General features: G+C 39.1%; 1 protein-coding gene and 1 non-coding gene across 2 annotated transcripts; one reads left to right on the top strand and one right to left on the bottom strand.

The window, feature by feature from the left end:
- Positions 1-10,337: 10,337 nt before the first annotated feature.
- LOC125234957 lies at positions 10,338-11,390 on the bottom strand. The gene has a single exon (XM_048141379.1). It carries the CDS (start codon positions 11,388-11,390, stop codon positions 10,338-10,340), a length of 1,053 nt encoding a protein of 350 aa, XP_047997336.1.
- Positions 11,391-12,218: 828 nt separating this feature from the next.
- On the top strand, positions 12,219-12,293 carry Trnag-gcc. The gene has a single exon. It is a non-coding gene; the product is annotated as a tRNA-Gly (tRNA).
- Positions 12,294-20,639: the final 8,346 nt, after the last annotated feature.

Raw genomic sequence — 20,639 nt, 5'->3', positions numbered from 1 at the left:
GCCACGAAGCTTGCTGAGTGGCCTAATAGTACGGTACGAGAGTGAAAAGCTTAATTATATCACTATTGTATACAATACTTTTTCTACGAGTCATCATTTTCATCATCAATGGACGGAAATATCATCATTCATGCAAGTTAAAATTAATGTTAATAGAGTCGTTCACCGTTGTATCAACATCGAATTACCTAGCAACCAATTGTTTGTAATAACCGTCTCTGATTGGCCGATAACGCGACAGATAAAAAAAAATGTGTTTCAGATGCAGGAAAATTTGCCAGGTATCGCAAATTAATATAGAAATTGTATGAAGTTCTATTTTTGAAATTATTACAGTTAACTAAAGTTAAAATGGGACTGGGCTGGTCACGTCTGCCGAATGCCTAATGAGTTGTGGGCCAAACTCACTACAGTGTGGGAGCCCGAAAACTCTGATCGGGGATCCGGCAGACCCCGCCGGCGATGGAGGGATGAACTGGACTCCTTCTTGGAGGAATGGTCAGACATAGCACTGGATAGAGATCAGTGGAAAAATTGGGGGGAGGCCTTTGCCCAGCAGTGGGACACGACGGGCTCCAAATAATAATAACTAAAGTCAACTATAGTGAGCTTATTATAATTGAGTCGGAACTGCCATAGAGTATCCAACACTGAAAAGTTAGCACTTATAGTTTAGTCTGTGGTGTCCTAATTGACAGATTACAGTCGACAAGTAGAAAAAAATACATTGCATTATCAATATCATCATTAATAACATAATAAATACTTTTAGTTTTAGTTTCTATATTACGTTTTGTTCAATTATAAAGTAAAGCAGTAACAAATATCTTCAGTATTCCATACTTATCCATACTAATATTATAAATGGGAAAGTGTGTGTGTCTGTTTGTTTGTCCGTCTTTCACGGCAAAACGGAGCGATGAATTGTCGTGATTTTTTAAGTGGAGATAGTTGAAGGGATGGAGAGTGACATAGGCTACTTTTTGTCTCTTTCTAACGAGAGCGAAGCCGCGGGCAAAAGCTAGTCAATAATAAAATTAATTTAACTAGTTGAATTATTTCTGTGAAAATGCAGTACATTTTGAAATTAATCGCGCTCCGTATCCCGTTCAGTGAACTTTTCTTCGAATCCATTTCAGTAATCTTTCTGCCTTGTTATAGAGACGGAGCCAACTTGCAGTGATTTCGTTATAAGATACGAACAACTGCCGATTTCGAGTTAATGTATCTGCAATAGACCTTATCTTTATTTTAATATCTATTAAATATTTGCCTTATTAATCATCCAAACCAACGGAGCGGCAGCTGACCTCCAAAGGGTTTTATTATCTTTAAATAACTTTATCAGCTTTTGTGTCTCCGCGGCCTCCAGGACAAAGCTGACGGTCTCTCCAACACAACACAATATTATAAATCCACTTTAAATCCAACTGGAATCGCATTTGGCAAACTGAATGATTTTAATGAAAAATCCAAATGACACTGAACACTAGTACAGTAACTTTGTCGTCTGAAAGTATGGGGCAGTAGGTATGCGTCAAATCCGGTAGTTGTGATTTTTTGCAGACTTGTTCATGATGTTGGCCTAATGAATAATCCAACTTTGTGACCTCGAGCGCCGAACGCAACTTTGTTAAAAATCAAAAAAACCACGAAAAAGTAGTTTCTTTTTCAAATGTTGGTACTAAAATTGCTTCTGTAGACCCAACAGTTTCTGAGATTAAGCCTTTCAAAGTCGATCATTTGGATCAAGATGATGAGGAGTGTGAACGATGGACTTGCCAACTGAAAACAGTTCAACGTGTGTCCACAAGATATCATGAACGCTCCGCTTGGCCATACACTCTCCAGATAACCCCGAAATAGGCAAAACTCGCTGTATTTCAGAGAGAGATGACCGATTTATCGTTGTTACCTCTCTAAGAAATCGTCGACTGAACGCTGTTCAGGACCATCAAAAGCTTTGAGAGACCCGCAATGTTTGTGTCAGCCGATGGACTGGTAACTGTCGAGTGGAAATTGACACCGTGATGAAACAGCTGAAATGATAACCAACCAATATGTTCTGCTAATGACCATATGCGAGACTTGGACGTCAATGTCAATTAATTATTAAGTGTTGGAATAAAGAAACTGACGCTTCCGAATAGAATAAGCCTTAGAGACAGTATCACCAAACTAAACTATCTGTCAGCGTTAAGACGTTACAGGAGCGAAAATGCTAAAATGGAAAGGGGGGCTCCTTTCAATTTGAGAATTTTAGTTAAATATCCATTAAGAACAACTCAGTCAAAAGATATTCCAAAAAAATCTTTAAAATCGAGGTTCCGCTCTCGACTCTTTCCTCCTTCAAAACTTGATCAATAGAAACGAAATTTTAGAATCTGAATAACAATGAAATAGCCTGTGTCGGAACGTTTAGTTTTTTTTGCTAATGTTACCAATTTGGAATGCCACACCTTTTTTTGCGCCATAATCCTTTCCATTTCAGCATTTTCGCTCCTGTAGCGTCTTAACAAGTATCTAACGCGCCGTCCTTACTCAACACACCAAGATAGCGATAGCGTTATCTCGACAATAAAACAGAACAGTCGAGACGCAGCCCGAATGCAGATGGGCCGGAAACCGCCCTCAAACTTAATGCATATTTTAGCATAAACTTACTACAACAACTTTACGTACGTATTTAAGGATTCAATTGTTCGTTGTTCATAAGTTGGCTACATTGCTAAGACTTTTGCGAGCAACGAACTATTAGACTTTACGATATAATTTTATGTACTTAAGACGCTACAGGAGCGAAAATGCTAAAATGGAAAGGAGCGCCCTTTTCAATTTGGGAATTTTAGTTAAATATACTAGTGTTATTAACTAGATTTATCGAAAAAAAAATTTCCATTAAGAACAACTCAGTTAAAAGATATCGCGAAAAAATCTTTAAAATCGAGGTTCCGCTCTCGACTGTTTCCTCCTTCAAAACTTAATCAATCGGAACGAAATTTGAGAATCTGAATAACAATGAAGTAATCTGTGTCGGACCGTTTAGTTTTTTTGGCTAACTTTTCCTAATCTTCAGTATCACACCTTTTTTTGTGCCATAATGAAAAAAGCCGTTTTTGGAAATTTTTGATTGGCTCTAGCGTCTATAAAAATAAGAATATTAAAAAAATCAAAAACGGTCCGACACAGATAAAAATAATAATAATCTGTGTTGAAAAAAATCATTGCTCTATCTTCACAAACCAGGGAGGAAATAGTCGAGAGCGTTTGTATGGAGAATTGACCCCTCCTGTATCGTCTTAAGAACAGTATAATATACAGTAAAGTAGTAGTAGTAGTAAACTCTTTATTGTACAATTAACAACAAAAAACACAGTAATTACAGTAAAGAACAGTACAAAGGCGAACTTATCCCTTTGAGGGATTTCTTCCAGTTAACCTTTGAGTGAATGAGAGGATAAAAAGAGATGAGGGTGACTAATGCAGCAACATGTACAACAAGGTACCAGAAAAACAAATAATTAAATAAATACACACATAATTTATGGGAATGAACAAATATTACATAAAACAAGAGCGTGTCGGGCCACGCTCAGTGTAGGGTTCCGTAATTTTTCGTATTTTTCTCAAAAATTACTGAACCTATCAAGTTCAAAACAATTTTCCAATCAAAAGAAAGTCTTTATAAAGTTCTACTTTTGTGATTTTTTTCATATTTTTTACACATATGTTTCAAAAGTTAGAGGGGGGGGGACGCACTTTTTTTTCCTTTAGGAGCGATTATTTCCGAAAATAATAATATTATCCAAAAACAGTCTCAGTAAACCCTTATTCATTTTTAAATACCTATCCAACAATATATCACACGTTGGAGTTGGAATGAAAAAAAATATCAGCCCCCACTTTACATGTAGGGGGGGTACCCTAATAAAACATTTTTTTCCATTTTTTATTTTTGCACTTTGTCGGCGTGATTAATATACATATTGGTACTAAATTTCAGCTTTCTAGTGCTAACGGTTACTGAGATTATCCGCGGACGGACGGACGGACGGACGCACAGACAGACATGGCGAAACTATAAGGGTTCCTAGTTGACTACGGAACCCTAAAAAGGAATGGAGAAATTACACTAAAAATGGGAAAAGAACAATTACTTACTTACTTACTTACTTTGTTGGCGCGACGACCCAAAGTGAGTCTTGGCCTCCAACACAAGAGCACGCCACTTTACGCGGTCCAGAGCGACCTCTCGCCAGCCCTCGTTAACGCCGAGTTCACGGAGATCTGCTTCCACTCTATCTGCCCAACGATATTTAGGATGGCCAGCGGGACGGCGTCCAGTTGATCAATTGAGAGTTTTAAATAATACAGACATTGAGACAGTGAGACAACACAACTCAAAACCAATCGCTTAGATTAGCAATCAGATAGCCACAGATTTTTCAATTTCGACTTGAGCGATGCAACCGACTGTGCTTGCCTGATCGAAGTAGGCAGCTCATTCCACAGTTTAACCGCACGCACCACGTAAAGTGGTTGACTGGTAGAGAATTCCTTAAGGCATGAATTCTACCATTTGTACTTATTATTTATGTGCAATAAAGTATAGATAAATAAATAATAAAGAGTAACAAAATCTCGTACAGTATAGACACTACCTACTTCCCGCTGAAAGTGCCGCTCACCCGCTTTCGGTTACCTCACAGTTACCGCCTGTCAAAAACGCGACCAGGCGACCTGTCTTATGCGAGAGTGGCCATACTGTATGATAGTACTCTTTATTATACTGTGCAAGCGTGTTACGCGTTCGCATATACGAGTTTAGACTGTGTGCGTAAAAACGCGTTTCTTTCATATATTTGATCGCCATTGTCCAAGCTGTGAATAAATATAAAAAAAAAATCGGTTCATCCGTTCGGGAGCTACGATGCCGCAGACAGACACACACACAGACAGACAGACAAACAGACATACAGACAGACGGACAGACAGACAGACAGGCACATCAAACTTATAACACCCCTTCGTTTTTGCGTCGGAGGTTAAAAAATGTCATTACCTAATATTGTCTTCGGTTACCGCGATAGTTACTCATGAAATAAAACTATGGAAACGGATTAAATCGCGTATAATGAATTTAAAATACATCCCGACTGATCCCGACATTTCGAACTCTTTACAACGTCATTACCTATTTAAATCTTAAGATAAGGAACTATATAAGATGTCATATAGGTATTAAAAGTTGTTTAGTAAATATGACTTAACAATAATTTACATTTAAACACATTAGGTGACTAAATTAAGTCTGTATCTGAGCGTAGATTAAATATAAGAAGATCATACCATCCCATACATTAAAATGCGACCGCCTAAGAACGCGCATACACTACACCACACGTAGATGGCGCCACAAAAAATGCCTTGTTGCCATCGATTACTTGTAGATTGGCGTTAAGTTTCACTTTCGAGCCATTAATCTATGTCAAAAGTGACACTTAACGCCATCTACAAGTGTGTGTGTGTGTGTTGATTATCTTTCAGATTACTATATCGATACCTTTGGGTTCAATTGGCGTAAAGGACAAAATGCAGGTTTTCAGGAGAAGCAAAAAACAACTTTTTTTTAGAAAAATGTTTATATCTTTTTTGTTTTTTGACCTATATTTGTGACGTATATAGAAAAATATGTAGATTTTTAGTATCCTTAACCTAGTGTAGCACCTGTAGTGATAAACTAAACGGTTTAGAAGTTAGATGGTTGTAAAGGACATGTCAAAATGCTATGAACGTCCTTTACACCCACGATTTTTTTGAACAATTAGAGTTGATAGGGTCGTAAATGACGGTCTTAGATGATTTTTATACAAATTCGGGGCGTAAATGTAACCGGAATGGTACAAATGGCAACTGTTTTTAGCTTAGTTTACAATTGAAAAACTTGAAAAATGTATCAAAACGTAGTTAATATGCCATAAAATAGCCACAATAGTGTTACAGTGTATATTTATCTAAATATTTAGCAAAGACAAAGAACAAGACTATTTTATACCCAGTTTTGCAATAAAGAAACAACATTTGCTTAAAAAAGTATCTAGTATTTTGGAAAGTTATTATTTTAGTACTCGCCGCTGTCTCAACTCTCAATAAGTTACGCATTCAGTATTTAATTCTAGCAGGGAAACGCTTTCGTAGTTTAAGTAAATATAAAAACACTAATGGTAATCACGTAAACTTTAATCAGCAAGTGTGAACAGTAGACTATATTAATACGACAGTGATGAGTCTAAAGTAGAAAGAAGTTCTAAGAATAACTAAGAGTTAAGTACCAATTTATAAACGCAAGTTAGGACGCGTATACAAACTGTGACCAACTAATAAATAATAGTAACTGTAGTCAAGACTACCTACTATGTTGATTCATATTTTTGATAATTTTAAAACAGAAGATTGTTATTTAGTCTTTAACCTGTTAAATAAGAATAATCTTAATTATGAGTTCAATACTAGAAATATTATAGTCAATGCTTTAAGTACCTGTGGGTACATAGCCAAGTCACCAAACGCTAACGCTCATTCGCTAGCGAAACGCACCTGTTATTGTCGCACTAAATGTTAGTATAGTCTACTGTTAAAGTTTACTGGCGGCGTAGCTGAATGGCAATCGTCAACGCCAGACGCCGACAAAAATGCAGTCTGGTGCAATACGCAAGAGCGATAAAGATATAATATAGCTACGAAATAGATAATATCTATTTCGTAGCTATATTATATCTTTATCGCTCTTGCGTATTGCACCATATTATTATCGTGAGCGTTTGTGCATACGTTGTGGGTACGTACCCTGATTACCATAGTGTTTTTTTTTTTAATTACCTACATCTCGTCACAGTATAATAATACTACGAAAGCGTTTCCCCGCTAGAATTAAAGGCTGAATGCGTAACCTACTGACTATTCAACAGCGGCGAATACTAAAAAAATAACTTTGAGCTTGTTGCCAAAGTATTAGTAGATCGTTTTTAAGCAAATATTGTTTCTTTATTACAAAACTGGATATAAAATAGTCTTGTCTTGTTCTTTTTTGTTTCTAAGATAGCTTAGATAAATAATACACTGCATTAAACTAATGTCTATTCTATGCCATATTAAGTACGTTTTGACACATTTTTCCAGTTTTTAATTGTAAACAGCACAACATTTGTACCATCTCGGTTACAATTACGCCCCGGTTTTGTATAAAAATCATCTAAGACCGTCATTTACGACCCTATCAAATCATGGGTGTAAAGGACGTTAATAGCTTTTGACGTGTCCTTTACAACCATCTATCTTCTAAATCGTTTAGTTTATCACTACGGTTGTTACACTAGGTTAAAGATACTCGTAATCTGCATATTTTTCTTATACACGTCACAAATATAGGTCAAAAAAACAAAAAAGTGGGTTTATCTTTCTCTTGGAAACCTGCATTATATGTCCTTTACGACAATTGAACCCAATGATATCGATTACAGTTGCGGATAAAATATTTTTAGTGCTGGTCGTAAAGGACGAAGAACAAAAAAACTTGTCCTTTACGCCCAACTTTAGCACACTACTATAGAAAGTGATCCTTAAAAAGTAAGGGCTTAAAGGGCAACAATATATATCAAGGTTACTTACGACTATATTTTTATTTGTAGATTTCCTTTACGACACAAATAATAATTTATAATTAATGACTTGATATTTACGCCCCTTCAGAAAAGCTATTTTTGCAAGTCCATAGTAGAAAATCTTGGTCGTAAAGGCAACTTTTTAAGAGATATCGAAATTTTAACTACACAGATCGATAGCGCTTGAAATTCTGAACAAAACTGTATATATAACTCATTTTCGCCAAAATGTCCTTTACGCCAATTGAACCCAGAGGTATCGATATTATAGTAATCTGAAAGATAATCAACCTTATAACAGAATGGATTTACCCACTTTTGAAGTTAAGCGACACACGTATAATCGAAAGCCACAAAACATTTTTTTTGTGGCGCCATCTATGTGTCATAGTGTATGCGCGTTCTTAGGCGGTCGCATTTTTAACCCCCGACGCAAAAACGACGGGGTGTTGACGTGTCTGTCTGTCTGTCTGTATGTCTGTATATCTGTCTGTCTGTCTGTCTGTCTGTCCGTCTGTCTGTCTATCTGTCTTTTTTTTTTTTTTTTTTTATAGAGGTAGAAAAATACATTTGCGTATCATCAGGCTTGCGCCCGGTATGTCGGACTCAGATGTTCAATACCGACTAAAAAACCTCCTCTTTCTCCAGCCTCTGCTTCTCCCACGGCAACCGCCGTTAAGCATTACTTCGTGGGAGGAGGATTTAGCTGCCGCTCTTCCTTCTGGTTGGTAAGGTGACTTCTTCCTTCTTTTTACTTCCTTTCTTCCGCTCGTCTTCTTTCAATGGAACGCAATTCTGTAAGGACTTGAGTAGCAAAATTGCTTGTAGCGTTCCAGGCACTCTCCGATGACAGCATTGCTGCTATCAACGTTTCTCGTTGGATCGTCTGGAGTAGGATACCCTCAAGTTGGTTTCGTTGCAGGTTAAAGCGGGGGCACAGGAAGAAAACGTGCTCCGCGTCCTCCGTGACTCCTGGGCAGGACGGGCACTCCGGGGAATCATCGTGCTTGAAGCGGTAGAGATATGCCCGGAAACAGCCATGTCCTGACAGCATCTGTGTGAGATAGTAGTTGACCTCACCATGACTCCGGTTCAGCCAAACGTCAATCCGTGGTATGAGAAGGTGTGTCCACCTTCCTTTCTCTGCAGCATCCCACTGTCGTTGCCACCTCGTGATGCTATGTTGCCGTTCTTCTATCCTTAGTTCCTCAGGGCTCAAAGTGCTAGACCCCCTTCGCCGGTATAGGTTCCGCCTTTCCTCAGCTAGGATTCTGAGAGGCAGAGTTCCGGAGATGACACACACTGCCTCCTCAGATATTGTGCGGAAGGCACTGGCTATTCGTAAGGCACTAAGTCTGTAAATTGGACCCACTTTTCTCCATGATTCTTGGTTTTTCAATGCATCCGCCCAAATAGGTATTCCATAAGACAGCACAGATGTGACCACCGACGTCAACAGTAATCTCCGATTTTGCTTTGGACCCCCAACATTCGGCATCAGTCGAGATAAGCTAGCTCTGACTACTGAAGCCTTTTTACTCACGTGTTCAACTTGCTCCTTGAAGTTTAGTCGGGCATCCAGCATCACTCCCAGGTACCGAATAAATGGTTGTGACGTGATTTCTTGCTCGCCGACTTCTAACTTAATGGTTTCTGCCGTCTTTCTACTGGTGATGAGCACTGCTTCGGTCTTATGCTTGGCTAGTTGTAGGTTTACAGTATCCATCCACAGGTTAATTCGTCTAAATGTAATATCAAAGGCTAGTTTTATCTCTTCAAGATGCTTCGCGACAATCACTATAGCTACATCGTCGGCGTAGGCAACAAGTTTAACTTCTGTTGGCAATGCTATTCTCAAGAGGCCATCATACATGATGTTCCAAAGCAAAGGGCCTAAGACTGAGCCCTGTGGAACTCCTCCGGTGATTTCATACTCCTTTGGACCGTCCTTTGTGTCATATTTAAGGACTCTGTTCGTAAAGTAGCTAACTACAATCCTACGCAGATATCCAGGTACGTTTTTCTCTTCGAGAGCTCGCATTACGCAGTTCCAGTTGGCGGAGTTGAAAGCGTTCTTAATATCTAATGTAGCCACTAAGCAATATTTTTTCTTTCCACCTTTCCACCTGGTTCCTGCAATTGCCTCCTTGGCAGTATTAACAACCAAGTTGATTGCATCCAGGGTTGACCGTCCCTTCCGAAAACCATGTTGACTGTCTGATAGGAGTGGATCGACTATTGCTTCTATTCTTTGGTGAATTATGCGTTCGAGTATCTTGCCTGCAGTGTCCAGCATGCAAAGCGGACGGTAAGACGACGATTCTTCTGGTGGCTTATTTCCCTTGGGAAGCAGTACTAATCGTTGTTGTTTCCATTTCCGAGGGAAAGTTCCTTCCTTCAGGCATGTGTCGTAAACGTCTAGAAATAATGTCGGTGCCGCTTTTATGGCTGTTTTCAACGCAATATTAGGGATCCCGTCTAAACCTGGCGTTTTGTTATTTCCTACACGGTTACAAGCCTCCATCAATTCATTCTCCGTAACAGATGGAATGTCCTCCACTTTGACTTGGTCTAACAGGTAGTTGAAGACTCTTTGCTGTGGAAACAGCGCAGTAACAATCCTCTGCAAGAGTTGTGGACATGTGGGTGATAGCATTGGCTTGTTTTTAAGTTGAGTCATGACCACTTTGTATGGTCTCCCCAAGGATCCTTCTCCACTTCATTGATGAGGTCTTTCCAGCATCTTCGCTTGCTATCCTTGATGGCCTTATTCAGTTGCCGACGTGCATTTTTATACTCTGCCACCAGCTCTTCAGAGTTAGGCCGTCGGTAGCCACGCTGTGATATTCGTCTTTTCTTGAGACAGTCTGAACGAAGAGCGCTAATGTGATCGTTCCACCAGTGCACCGGAGGTCTTTGATTTACACCACGTTTCCGGGGCATGCTGGCGTCGCAAGCCTGGGCAACTCTCTTCATTAGGTCCTTGGTCTTCTCTTCAGCGCTTCCTGTGATAATGGGGCCTCCATCCAAGGCCACAATCAAAGCAGATGGGTCAAACGATTTCACGGTCCATCCAATCGCGTTAGTTTGTCTATTCGCTCTTCTTGTATTCTGACCAGTTGATACTTCCCATAGTAGTGCACTATGGTCGCTGGCTGTGTAGATATCCAATACTTCCCAAGAAATACTTCTTCGAGTTATACTGCTGCTGACAAATGTGAGGTCCACAATTGAGCTTGCCTCTCCCTTGGTGTACGTTGGTGTATTGCCGGTATTAATGAGGACCACGTCTAGTGTGGCCATTGCTTCGAGCAGTGCCTTCCCCCGTGCATTAGTGAACTTGCTGCCCCAGTCTACTGCCCAGGCATTGAAGTCACCAGCTATTGCCACGGGAAAATGCTGCCTCGCATCCCCGGTTATACGATCAAGGAAATCTGTAAACTGTTCGATAGAGAGACTAGGCGGTGCATAACAACTGTAGAAGCGAATACCATCCACCCATGCTGCTACAAAGCCGGCTTCCTTATTATTGACCACACTCTGGAATGGAAATTTGCCACAAGACCAGATGACAGCTTTGGTTGTGCTGTCGCACTCCCAGGGTTGGGTGCTCAGGTGTTTGTATGGCTCCGCTATCAGTACTAAGTCTAACTTGAGTTCTCGCACAGTCTGCATGAGTAGATCGTGCGCAGCTTCACAATGGTTGATGTTTAGTTGCAATATTTTCATTATGATCGTTTGTTCGTCAACTTCCTGAGTGCCTCTTTGAATGCTGGGCATCTGCTAGTGCCAGCATGGTGGGCGTTCTCTGGACTGCGTTGCTCAGCACATAATGCACATTTGGCTGGATTTTTGTCTATCTGTCTGTTCGTCTGTCTGTGCGTGTGTCTGCGTGTGGCATCGTAGCTCCCGAACGGATAAACTGATTTAGATTTAGTTTTTTTGTCTAAAAGCTGAGTTAGTTGGGAGTGCTCTTAGCCATGTTTCATGAAAATCGGTCTACTATGTCGGAATCGGGGGTTTTTTCAAAATTTTTATTTTGCGGTTAGATTATAATGTATGATCTTCTTATATTTAATCTATGGTTCTGGTGACTCTTAAAAGGGGACTGAATGTCTAGACGCAATGCGTCAAACCTTGTAGCCCTCTCAGAACCTTGTCAAATCTAATTAGGTTCGCACTTTAGTGGTGTACCTACAAAAGTTTGCTCTCTCTCTGGCTTATAGTAAAGTTGTAAATACAGGGTGAAAAATCGTAATGGATCAGTTTTGTAAAGATCTAATGAAAAGGATGACATATTTTTAAATTAAAGGAAAAGTGGAAAAATCCACACTCAGGACTCGAACCTGCGACCTCTGGCCTTGCCGGGGACGTTTCTTCATGATAATAAACAAATTTAGTATGGGTTAGCACATTGTTACTGGCGAATTCTCAATGTAAATTGAGACTCCAGTGCCTGTTAAGATCTATTATTACGGGTAGATGTTTGCTATAACGCCACCCTAAGGCGGTTGAGAATTGAGGGAAGGCATGGATAAATTCGCACACATCCAGCAGGCCTCCGTGGCACAGTTGGAAGCGCGATGGCCCCGCCAAGGCCAAAGGCCGCAGGTTCGAGTCCTGCCGGAGGTGTGAATTTTTCAATTTTTCATTTAATTTCAAAAAATGTAATACAGCGTGTGGATTCCATGCGGGCGAATAATGTAGGTATCCAGTTATAGTATCTAACCATACAAATCATATAATATAATCATTTTATTAAAAAGTGTTATTAATTAAGAGTAATTATTTTTTAAAATCTGACCAAGCAGCAATGTACGCCGTCCATATTAACTTGACATGACATAAACGTCATGTCGTAATGACATTTAGGTAGGTACGCTAATTGATGTGGACGTAATACATTGCGTGCTTAAATTATTATGTATGAAAAAAAAAATCTCATCTATTCAATAAAAAAACCATGTGGTTAGGCTCCTTAGGTCCAATACTAATCGTTATTCAAATATTCACCCGTATGGAATACACACGCTGTATAGCTCGCAGACGTTTCTGCATGATAAAAAACAAATGAAAAGGATGACTGACGCTTAGCCCTAGAGTCTAGGGCCTAGACCAAGACGGCACGCACGGCTCACACGTAATTGCCTAGAAACCCACCAACCCCTGCCAAATTCTACTGGCGGCTTTCAATTCGGAGGTCGCGGGATTGAACCTCGGCTCGTAAGAATGAGTTTTTCTGAACTTATGGGTGAAATGTCATTTGATATTTGTCAACCGCTTTTCGGTAAAGAAAAACATCATGAGGAAACCGGACTAATCCCAATAAGGCCTAGTTACCCCCAAATCTTGGGTTTAGTTGTCAAAGGGCCAAATCCTACACCGGGGAAAACGACGCAACGGAGCTACGCTGTTACATCATCGTTCAAATCAATTCGGATCAGATAATGTGAAAACTGCTCTTACCTATCTTTTATTATTCATTGTTAACTTATTACATTTACTCAATATTTCAGAATAAATCCCATCATCTGGGTCACTCTGTATATCGAGTACCGAGTAATATTTACGACTGTTTTTTTGCAGTTTTTCCGAACATTTTCCGAGGCAGCTGCAGGCTTGTGTATTATATCATTTTACAATATTTATGCATTATAAATGTTTCATTCTTTATGCTTGTATTTTTTACTTATAAATGAATGTATTTTTACGAATGTTTCTCATAAATAAAACAAGTTTTCAGCAAATTTTAATAAAATGTTACCTCTAATAAGAAGTTAAGGTTTTATGATAATTATTACTTATATCTTTTGGTCAAGAACAGGTCAGTATTGAAATTGTGTCGCTTAATTTCAAACCTGGTCTGGGTAAATCCATTCTGCTTTAAGGTTGAATACATAAAAAATACGTGTGATACTATACAGCACGACCACGGATGATTTTATTAATTCTGATGCGGTACAAATTCACGAAAAAAAATGTACTTTTTTGTACTGACGTTTAAAAAAAATGTACCCTTATGATTTTGGAGTTTCGACATAGGGCCCGGGGTCGTGCTAGGTAGGTACTCCCTGGCACGACCACACTATATTTAATGAGATTTTAAATTTCTGTTGCAGTACAAATTCACGAAAAAAAATGTACTTTTTTGTACTTACCTTTAAAAAAAAATACTCTCATGGTTTCGGAGTTTTGACATGGGGTGTGGTCGTGCTAGATAGGTGGTACTTCCTGGCACGACCACACTATATTTATGTTTAATTTGATGGTCAAATGAATACTAAACAAGTGTTTTGAAATTGTACTATGTAAATTACTTCAAAAACTTAGTGCGGTCGTGCCAGGGAGTACCTATCTAGCACGACCACAACCCATGTCGAAACTCCGAAACCATGAGGGTACTTTTTATAAAAAGGTAAGTACAGAAAAGTACATTTTTTTTCGTGAATTTGTACCACTACAGAAATTAAAAAAATCATTAAATATAGTGTGGTCGTGCCAGGAAGTACCACCTATCTAGCACGACCACACCCCATGTCAAAACTCCGAAACCATGAGGGTATTTTTTTTAAAAGGTAAGTACAAAAAAGTACATTTTTTTTCGTGAATTTGTACTGCAACAGAAATTTAAAATCTCATTAAATATAGTGTGGTCGTGCCAGGGAGTACCTACCTAGCACGACCCCGGGCCCTATGTCGAAACTCCAAAATCATAAGGGTACATTTTTTTTAAACGTCAGCACAAAAAAGTACATTTTTTTTCGTGAATTTGTACCGCATCAGAATTAATAAAATCATCCGTGGTCGTGCTGTATAGTATCACACAAAAATACAATATGATCTGAAAGATAAACAACCTTATAGCAGAATGGATTTACCCAGTTTTGAAGTTAAGCTACACAATTGGGTGTAATACAAGGCTAAGAAAGAGCTAAATATTGAGAAAATCTTCGGCATTCAGAGACAAACTGCCAGCTTTATGAGCTTCAATTGTGTCGCTTAACTTCAAACCTGGGTAAATCCATTATATAGAAATATATTCAACCTTAACTCTTTTATATATCGAAGTTAAGCGACACAATTGTTTGCCATGCACGCCGGACGCTTCGCCCCGGCTTACGATTCGAAGCGCGACAGTGAACGTGTTAAATCATGCAAGTTAATCAACCATCTACTTTCTTCGTCAAACATTTATAATATACTTCCACAAAGCAATTTATTCTAAACCGTTCCTAATTTATACAAAATTAATGATTCAAAAGCTTCATTGGGTAGAACAGATAAGAAGAAATATTATTTGCCTTTACTCAAATCCCCTGAGAATCTCAAGAGCTGTTATCCTTCATATAATATTCTTTTAATCATCTTCAAATCTATTTATAATCAACCGATATTACATCGATATTTTAAACTCATAAGATTAATTTTTGACTTAACAATCAAATAAGATGCGACGTTGTAAAAGTTCGCTCAGTTTTCAATAAATATACTTTTTAAATTCATAATCGTAATAGAAAGCGATGTTTAAATTATACCGGAATACAAAAGAGAATAGTCTAAATCCGAATGGTTTATTTGTACACGTTACGAGGTTTTGAAAGTTAAACATCATTTCGTCCTGTGCCTGTTAAACAGCCACATCTCAAAAAATGTTTTTTTTTTTTTTTTTTTTTTTTAAGTTTTGACACATGTTTGTGTGTGAGTAAAATAGCTCTAGTTGGGTAAATCATGTTATGTTTTGAGGAAAACCTCAAAATATAGATTGAAGCCTCAAAACATTATGGCTTCAAATGCTTCAATCACATTTCATTAATATAGGAAATGTTTATAAAGGATAACTGTAATAAAATGGGTCACATTTTCCTAGGTATATAATATGAGGACACCACTCAAAAAGTTTCTCAGAAGTTTGTGAAATACGACCACAAATAATTATCGTATTGTAAGCTTTAGATTTGTGGCTGTGTTTCAAAAAGAAGTTGTCAATTTTTGTGAAGATGTAGCCATATGCATCTTCCAGAAAGTTTTTTTAAAGGAGACATAGATGCCATACACTAAAGAAAAAGCGATCAAGTCCACTGGTGACGAAGCCGGGAATCGAACCCGGATCTCCAGTTAACGCGGCTGACGTGATAAACCGCTACACCACCCCGACCGCCCCGGCGTCCGGCGGTCGGGGTGGTGTAACGGCTACTACTTAAAAAAACAAATCAAAAAATATTTAACAAAATGTGTAATTTGATTTGTTCAATTAATCGAGACTCGTAATTTGATTGATTCTGGACCCGGTTCTAGAAAATTTCAAAAATCTGAAGATGTGGAATCTTTGAGATGTGGCCGTTTAGCAGGCACAGGCGATTTGTAATTATTCATGGTGACTGGTAATTATCTTGAGCCAGCCAAAGCAGAAAATGATGATAAGAATGTCTGCGGGGAGTTTACACACCGTTTAAGTAAGCGGTAAAAAGATGAAGGAAATATAGATGTCGCTAGCCTCCCTAGTATGTTAGCAGTTAACTTGTATTGTTGGGTATTTAAACAGAAAATATTGTTTATGTGACTGATTCATAATGAGAGGCAACCGTGAAGGTCATGACCCTCCCGTAAAACATTTACGGTCTTATCTGGCTGTACTGTAATCAGTTATCTTGAAATGTTGCTGCCTAATTACAATAAGTAGCTAGCGTAGTAACGACAGTCATAAAACTCTTCTGGCCTTTCTAGCCAAAACACAATCGTTACTCGTCGTATCGTTTCGTAGTTTTCTCTCAATCGCCCTTCCCGCTCGTCCGTATGGGCGCGACAGAGCCAATAGCGTATCGTTCGCCATTGAGCGTCAACGGGTGTACGTTTGGCTAGAGACCCTGTTCAGGCAGGCAAGTATGGTCGTGCGATATATGATAAAACATCTAGCCAATCGCGCTTACAAATAGTGCGATAGGGACGGCCTGATGTTTTATCATTTATCGCGCCCATTTGTACCCACGCCCCTGGCATGACTTTCAATACTAAGGTAACTGCTCCGAATACTGACCATCGCTGGGCACTTCAATTATAGCGGGAAATTGATTAATTACCCTGCGGTGAGCTTACCCTGAAGAATAAAGAAGTGCAGATAGGACAGTAGTTAGAATCAATTGAATGAACATTACGTTACAATCGGAAATCTGTTTTTTTTTTCTCATCATCCTCCTTGCGTTATCCCGGTATTTTGCCACGGCTCATGGGAGCCTGGGGTCCGCTTTGACGACTAGTTGATTTTGGCGTAGGCACTAGTTTTTACGAAAGCGACTGCCATCTGACCTTCCAACCCGAAGGGTAAACTAGACCTTATTGGAATTAGTCCGGTTTCCTCACGATGTTTTCCTTTACTGAAAAGCGACTGGCAAATATCAAATGACATAAATTCCGAAAAACTCATTGGTGCGAGCCCACACTGAGAGAAATTTGCATTGTGAATTTAACAAGTTCGACTTGTTGCTGTTTATCCGTTTGAATCAGCCAAACGTATGTTTAAAACAATATTGTGTCAGGTTGTTTTTATAAAATCGACTTGTTGATTCAAATATATTGCCGATTCAAATGACAAGTAGCTTGTTGTTTGAACCAAAGAGCACCTAGGCGCTATTTTAACCAAAAAACTTGTTGAACGAACATGAAAACTGGTTGTATTTTCTCTCAGTGCACAGGAGAAAAGGGTGTAGTGAAATTCATAACCGGTTACCATACCACACTGGGCCACGTAGGACTAAAGCTATGTAGGCAGCAAATAAGCATGCAGCCTGCCTGTCAATCGCGATAGCCTATGGATGAAATTGATATCTGAGGTAGCATTTCTTTTTCTTTTTTGCCACTTTTATGAAGTGTGATATTTAAAAAAAAAAATATATATATGCTATTTCTACTCAGAATTACTAGCTTTTTCAATCCTAGTAGTTAAAAAAATTGTCCCATATGATTTTTGTCTTATTTTGTTACCATTTTCCGTACATGTTGTATGGGACAAAAGAGGAAAGTAACAAAAATTTATGGAAATTCTGGGACACTTTTTGTCTCCCAGTGAGATTGAAAGTACTCGTGATTCTGAGTACAATTGACCTAAAATTCCCTAAAACAATCAAATTTTTTTTATTGGCAAAAAAAAAGAAATGCTCACGTATGAACTAGGGTTTGGACAATTCGGAACAGCGCTTTAAACGTGTTTTGCGCGAACGTGTTTTAAAGGTTTTCGTTCAAAGTTCATGTTTACACACACTGCACGATGTCTCATAATTCCCGTTTTATTTCGTGATTCTGTTTTCCCATTGTAATCCAGAGATTATGACGATCCGTTTCAGTTCGATACGTTTCAATTTGTTTTCGTCCCAAGCTTAGCAATATTGACTGTCTTTATTTCGGAAGTAGTTTTTGTATATTGTTTAAATTTTAAATATTATAGAAGTTAAACTTCGGTCAGACAAACTTTAAATATTGTAAATCACGGTTCTACTAACGTTACCTATAAGTATATTGCTATTTTGGACAACAAACGAAACTAAATCTAGACATGAGTGCTCGCGCTTATACTCCGTGCTGTATGCGCCGTCCGTTTCTCTACCCGTTGCGCGCGCGCTGACAAGGCGAGGCCACAGTATAAGGGCGAGGCGAATTAACAGGCTTAGCAAGGTACGTATCCGAATGGCACAAACGCTCTGGAAACGCTCACGAAATGAAACGCTCGTAGATATCTATCTCTATTGCTCTTGCGTATTGGCGCGACAGAGCTGGACTATCTTTCGCGGCGTTTCGTTTTCGTTTCGCGTCGCAGAAATGCCATTCGGCTACACACCAGAAGTGATAAAAACGCAGTCTGGCTCAGTACAGAATACAAAATTTATTGATAAAATAAAAGTATATTTTACAAGTCAAAAATAATATACAAAATTTACAATAATTTACACAATTAAAATTTAAATATCATTAATATAACACAATTATTTTCTCTTTTTTTTAGTGCAATTTTCGCACTACTATAGAAGAGCGATAGGGAGAGCTAGCTACGATACGCTTAGCATACGTGCGAATGAAAAGTCCCATCGCTGTGTCTCGCTCCAATGTGTGGCCGTCGCTCACCGCTGTCGCGCTTAGACCAATGTCGTGGCTGAGCCGTTAGTGTAAGGCATGAGTGGACGATCGGTACGGAGCGTTCGGCGGGGCAGGCGAGAGGCGAGGCGAGTGCATGAAATTTGTGCAGCGTCGACTCAGGACAGTTGTATGAGCTTCCATTGTTTGATATGCACGCCGCACGCCCCTGCTGCATGCCTAATATATGCCTTAAACTTATGAATGGTACGCGATTGTGATGATTGAGAAATGTAAATAGCGTGAATAGAACCACAGTATAATAAAGAGCACTATCGTACAGTATGGCTGCTTCCCGCTGAAAGTGCCGCGCATCCGCTCTCGGCTACCTCACAGTTACCGCCTGTCAACATGACCAGTCAACATGTATTATGTCACTCATACAAGTATGGTACGCGTTCACCTACACGAGCTTAGACTGTGTGCGTAGGAACGCGTCTCTTTCATATATTTTGATCGTCATTGTAAAACCACGATTTCAATATTAAGTGTCTAAATCCGAGGTGCCGTAGCCGGGCATTTCTGCGACGTGAAACGAAAACGAAACGATGCGAAAGGTAGTCTGGCTCTGTCGCGCCAATACGCAAGAGCGATAGAGATAGATATCTACGAGCGTTTCGTTTTGTGAGCGTTTCGTGAGCGTTTGTGCCATTCGGCTACGTACCCTGTTCTTTCTGTATGACACCTCTATGCCGCGCAAATGACGGACAATGCCCGTCGCGTTTAATTGTTCGGAATGTTCATCGAAATGATGTATTGCCTTTAATGAATAGGCCCCAGTTTGTTTGGAATTTGTTGCCTAATGAGAGCGCAAATAGGTATATAATTTACTGCGTATTAGCGCAGCGCACCACAGTAACATAATGACCATTGTTATGTTGACTGATTTTGAAGCACGATCTTGAATGCATTATCATGAAAATTTGACTCTCCTTTTTTGAAAATTTTGTTGAATGACATGCAATAATGAGTAGGGTTAGGACTTTTATCGCATACCGTGGTTCAAAAATCCGTGGAGTCGCCATTATGGAAAATTTTCGAAATCAAAGTCAAAGTCCAACAGTATGATGTCATATTTAATATAAAATATCTGAGCGACCGAGCTTCGCTCGTTTCTATTTTATTATATCACGTCTTTAGATAAAAAAAACACTCTTATAAATATACCTTATCCAAACAAACTGAATGTGAAGCCAGAATTCTAAAAGCCAATGCCGTATCGTAAATAAGAAGAAATGCAAAACCCGTGGCCATTCAACATCTGATATACGCCCGGCTTAAACGTCCCGTATGTAGGTTAAGCCCTAGAATAAATGAATGAGTCTAGATGTCTAGATAGCAGTGGAGTAATTCCAAAACGCAGTATTTTTTTCTAACTCAATTGATATATTTTGTTACACTCTTGGATAAGTAATGTAAGTGACGTAATGGGCTGGCAACCTGTCTTTCTTCTTCTTCTAATTCTTGTTAGGGGATATGTAAAGCTTTTTAGCGCCTTCTTGCGGCCATTCCTGATCTATTGTGATCGCCACTTACTACAACTCTCGATCAAGTTCTATAAATTCAAAGACTTATAGTATCTTTTTGAATTCGAGACACCTCATGTCATCCATATTAGATAGCTGCCCGGAATCATGTTACGTGTACGCATTAGAGAGGGGTACTCTGCCAGGATTAGTAATGCACGGACGAGAAGTTTCCAAAGTTGCAGAAATTTCTTCATGAGAATTTTCGGTAACTTCTGAGAATGTTCTCGAGAACGAGAATTTATCAGAATACTTAGTAACTTCGTAGTTTATACCATGATTTCGTCGGATTCAGCAAGTCAAGACGTAGTCCCGTGGTAGTGCGCTGGCT

The sequence above is a fragment of the Leguminivora glycinivorella genome, chromosome 16, assembly GCF_023078275.1.
Source record: "Leguminivora glycinivorella isolate SPB_JAAS2020 chromosome 16, LegGlyc_1.1, whole genome shotgun sequence".
In the NCBI taxonomy this organism is placed as follows: domain Eukaryota; kingdom Metazoa; phylum Arthropoda; class Insecta; order Lepidoptera; family Tortricidae; genus Leguminivora; species Leguminivora glycinivorella.
This window is presented reverse-complemented; position numbering and strand designations above follow the sequence as displayed.

Bases quoted from the DNA above. Each gene is read 5' to 3' on its own strand.
- LOC125234957 (XM_048141379.1), bottom strand. From the start codon at position 11,390: ATGAAAATATTGCAACTAAACATCAACCATTGTGAAGCTGCGCACGAT.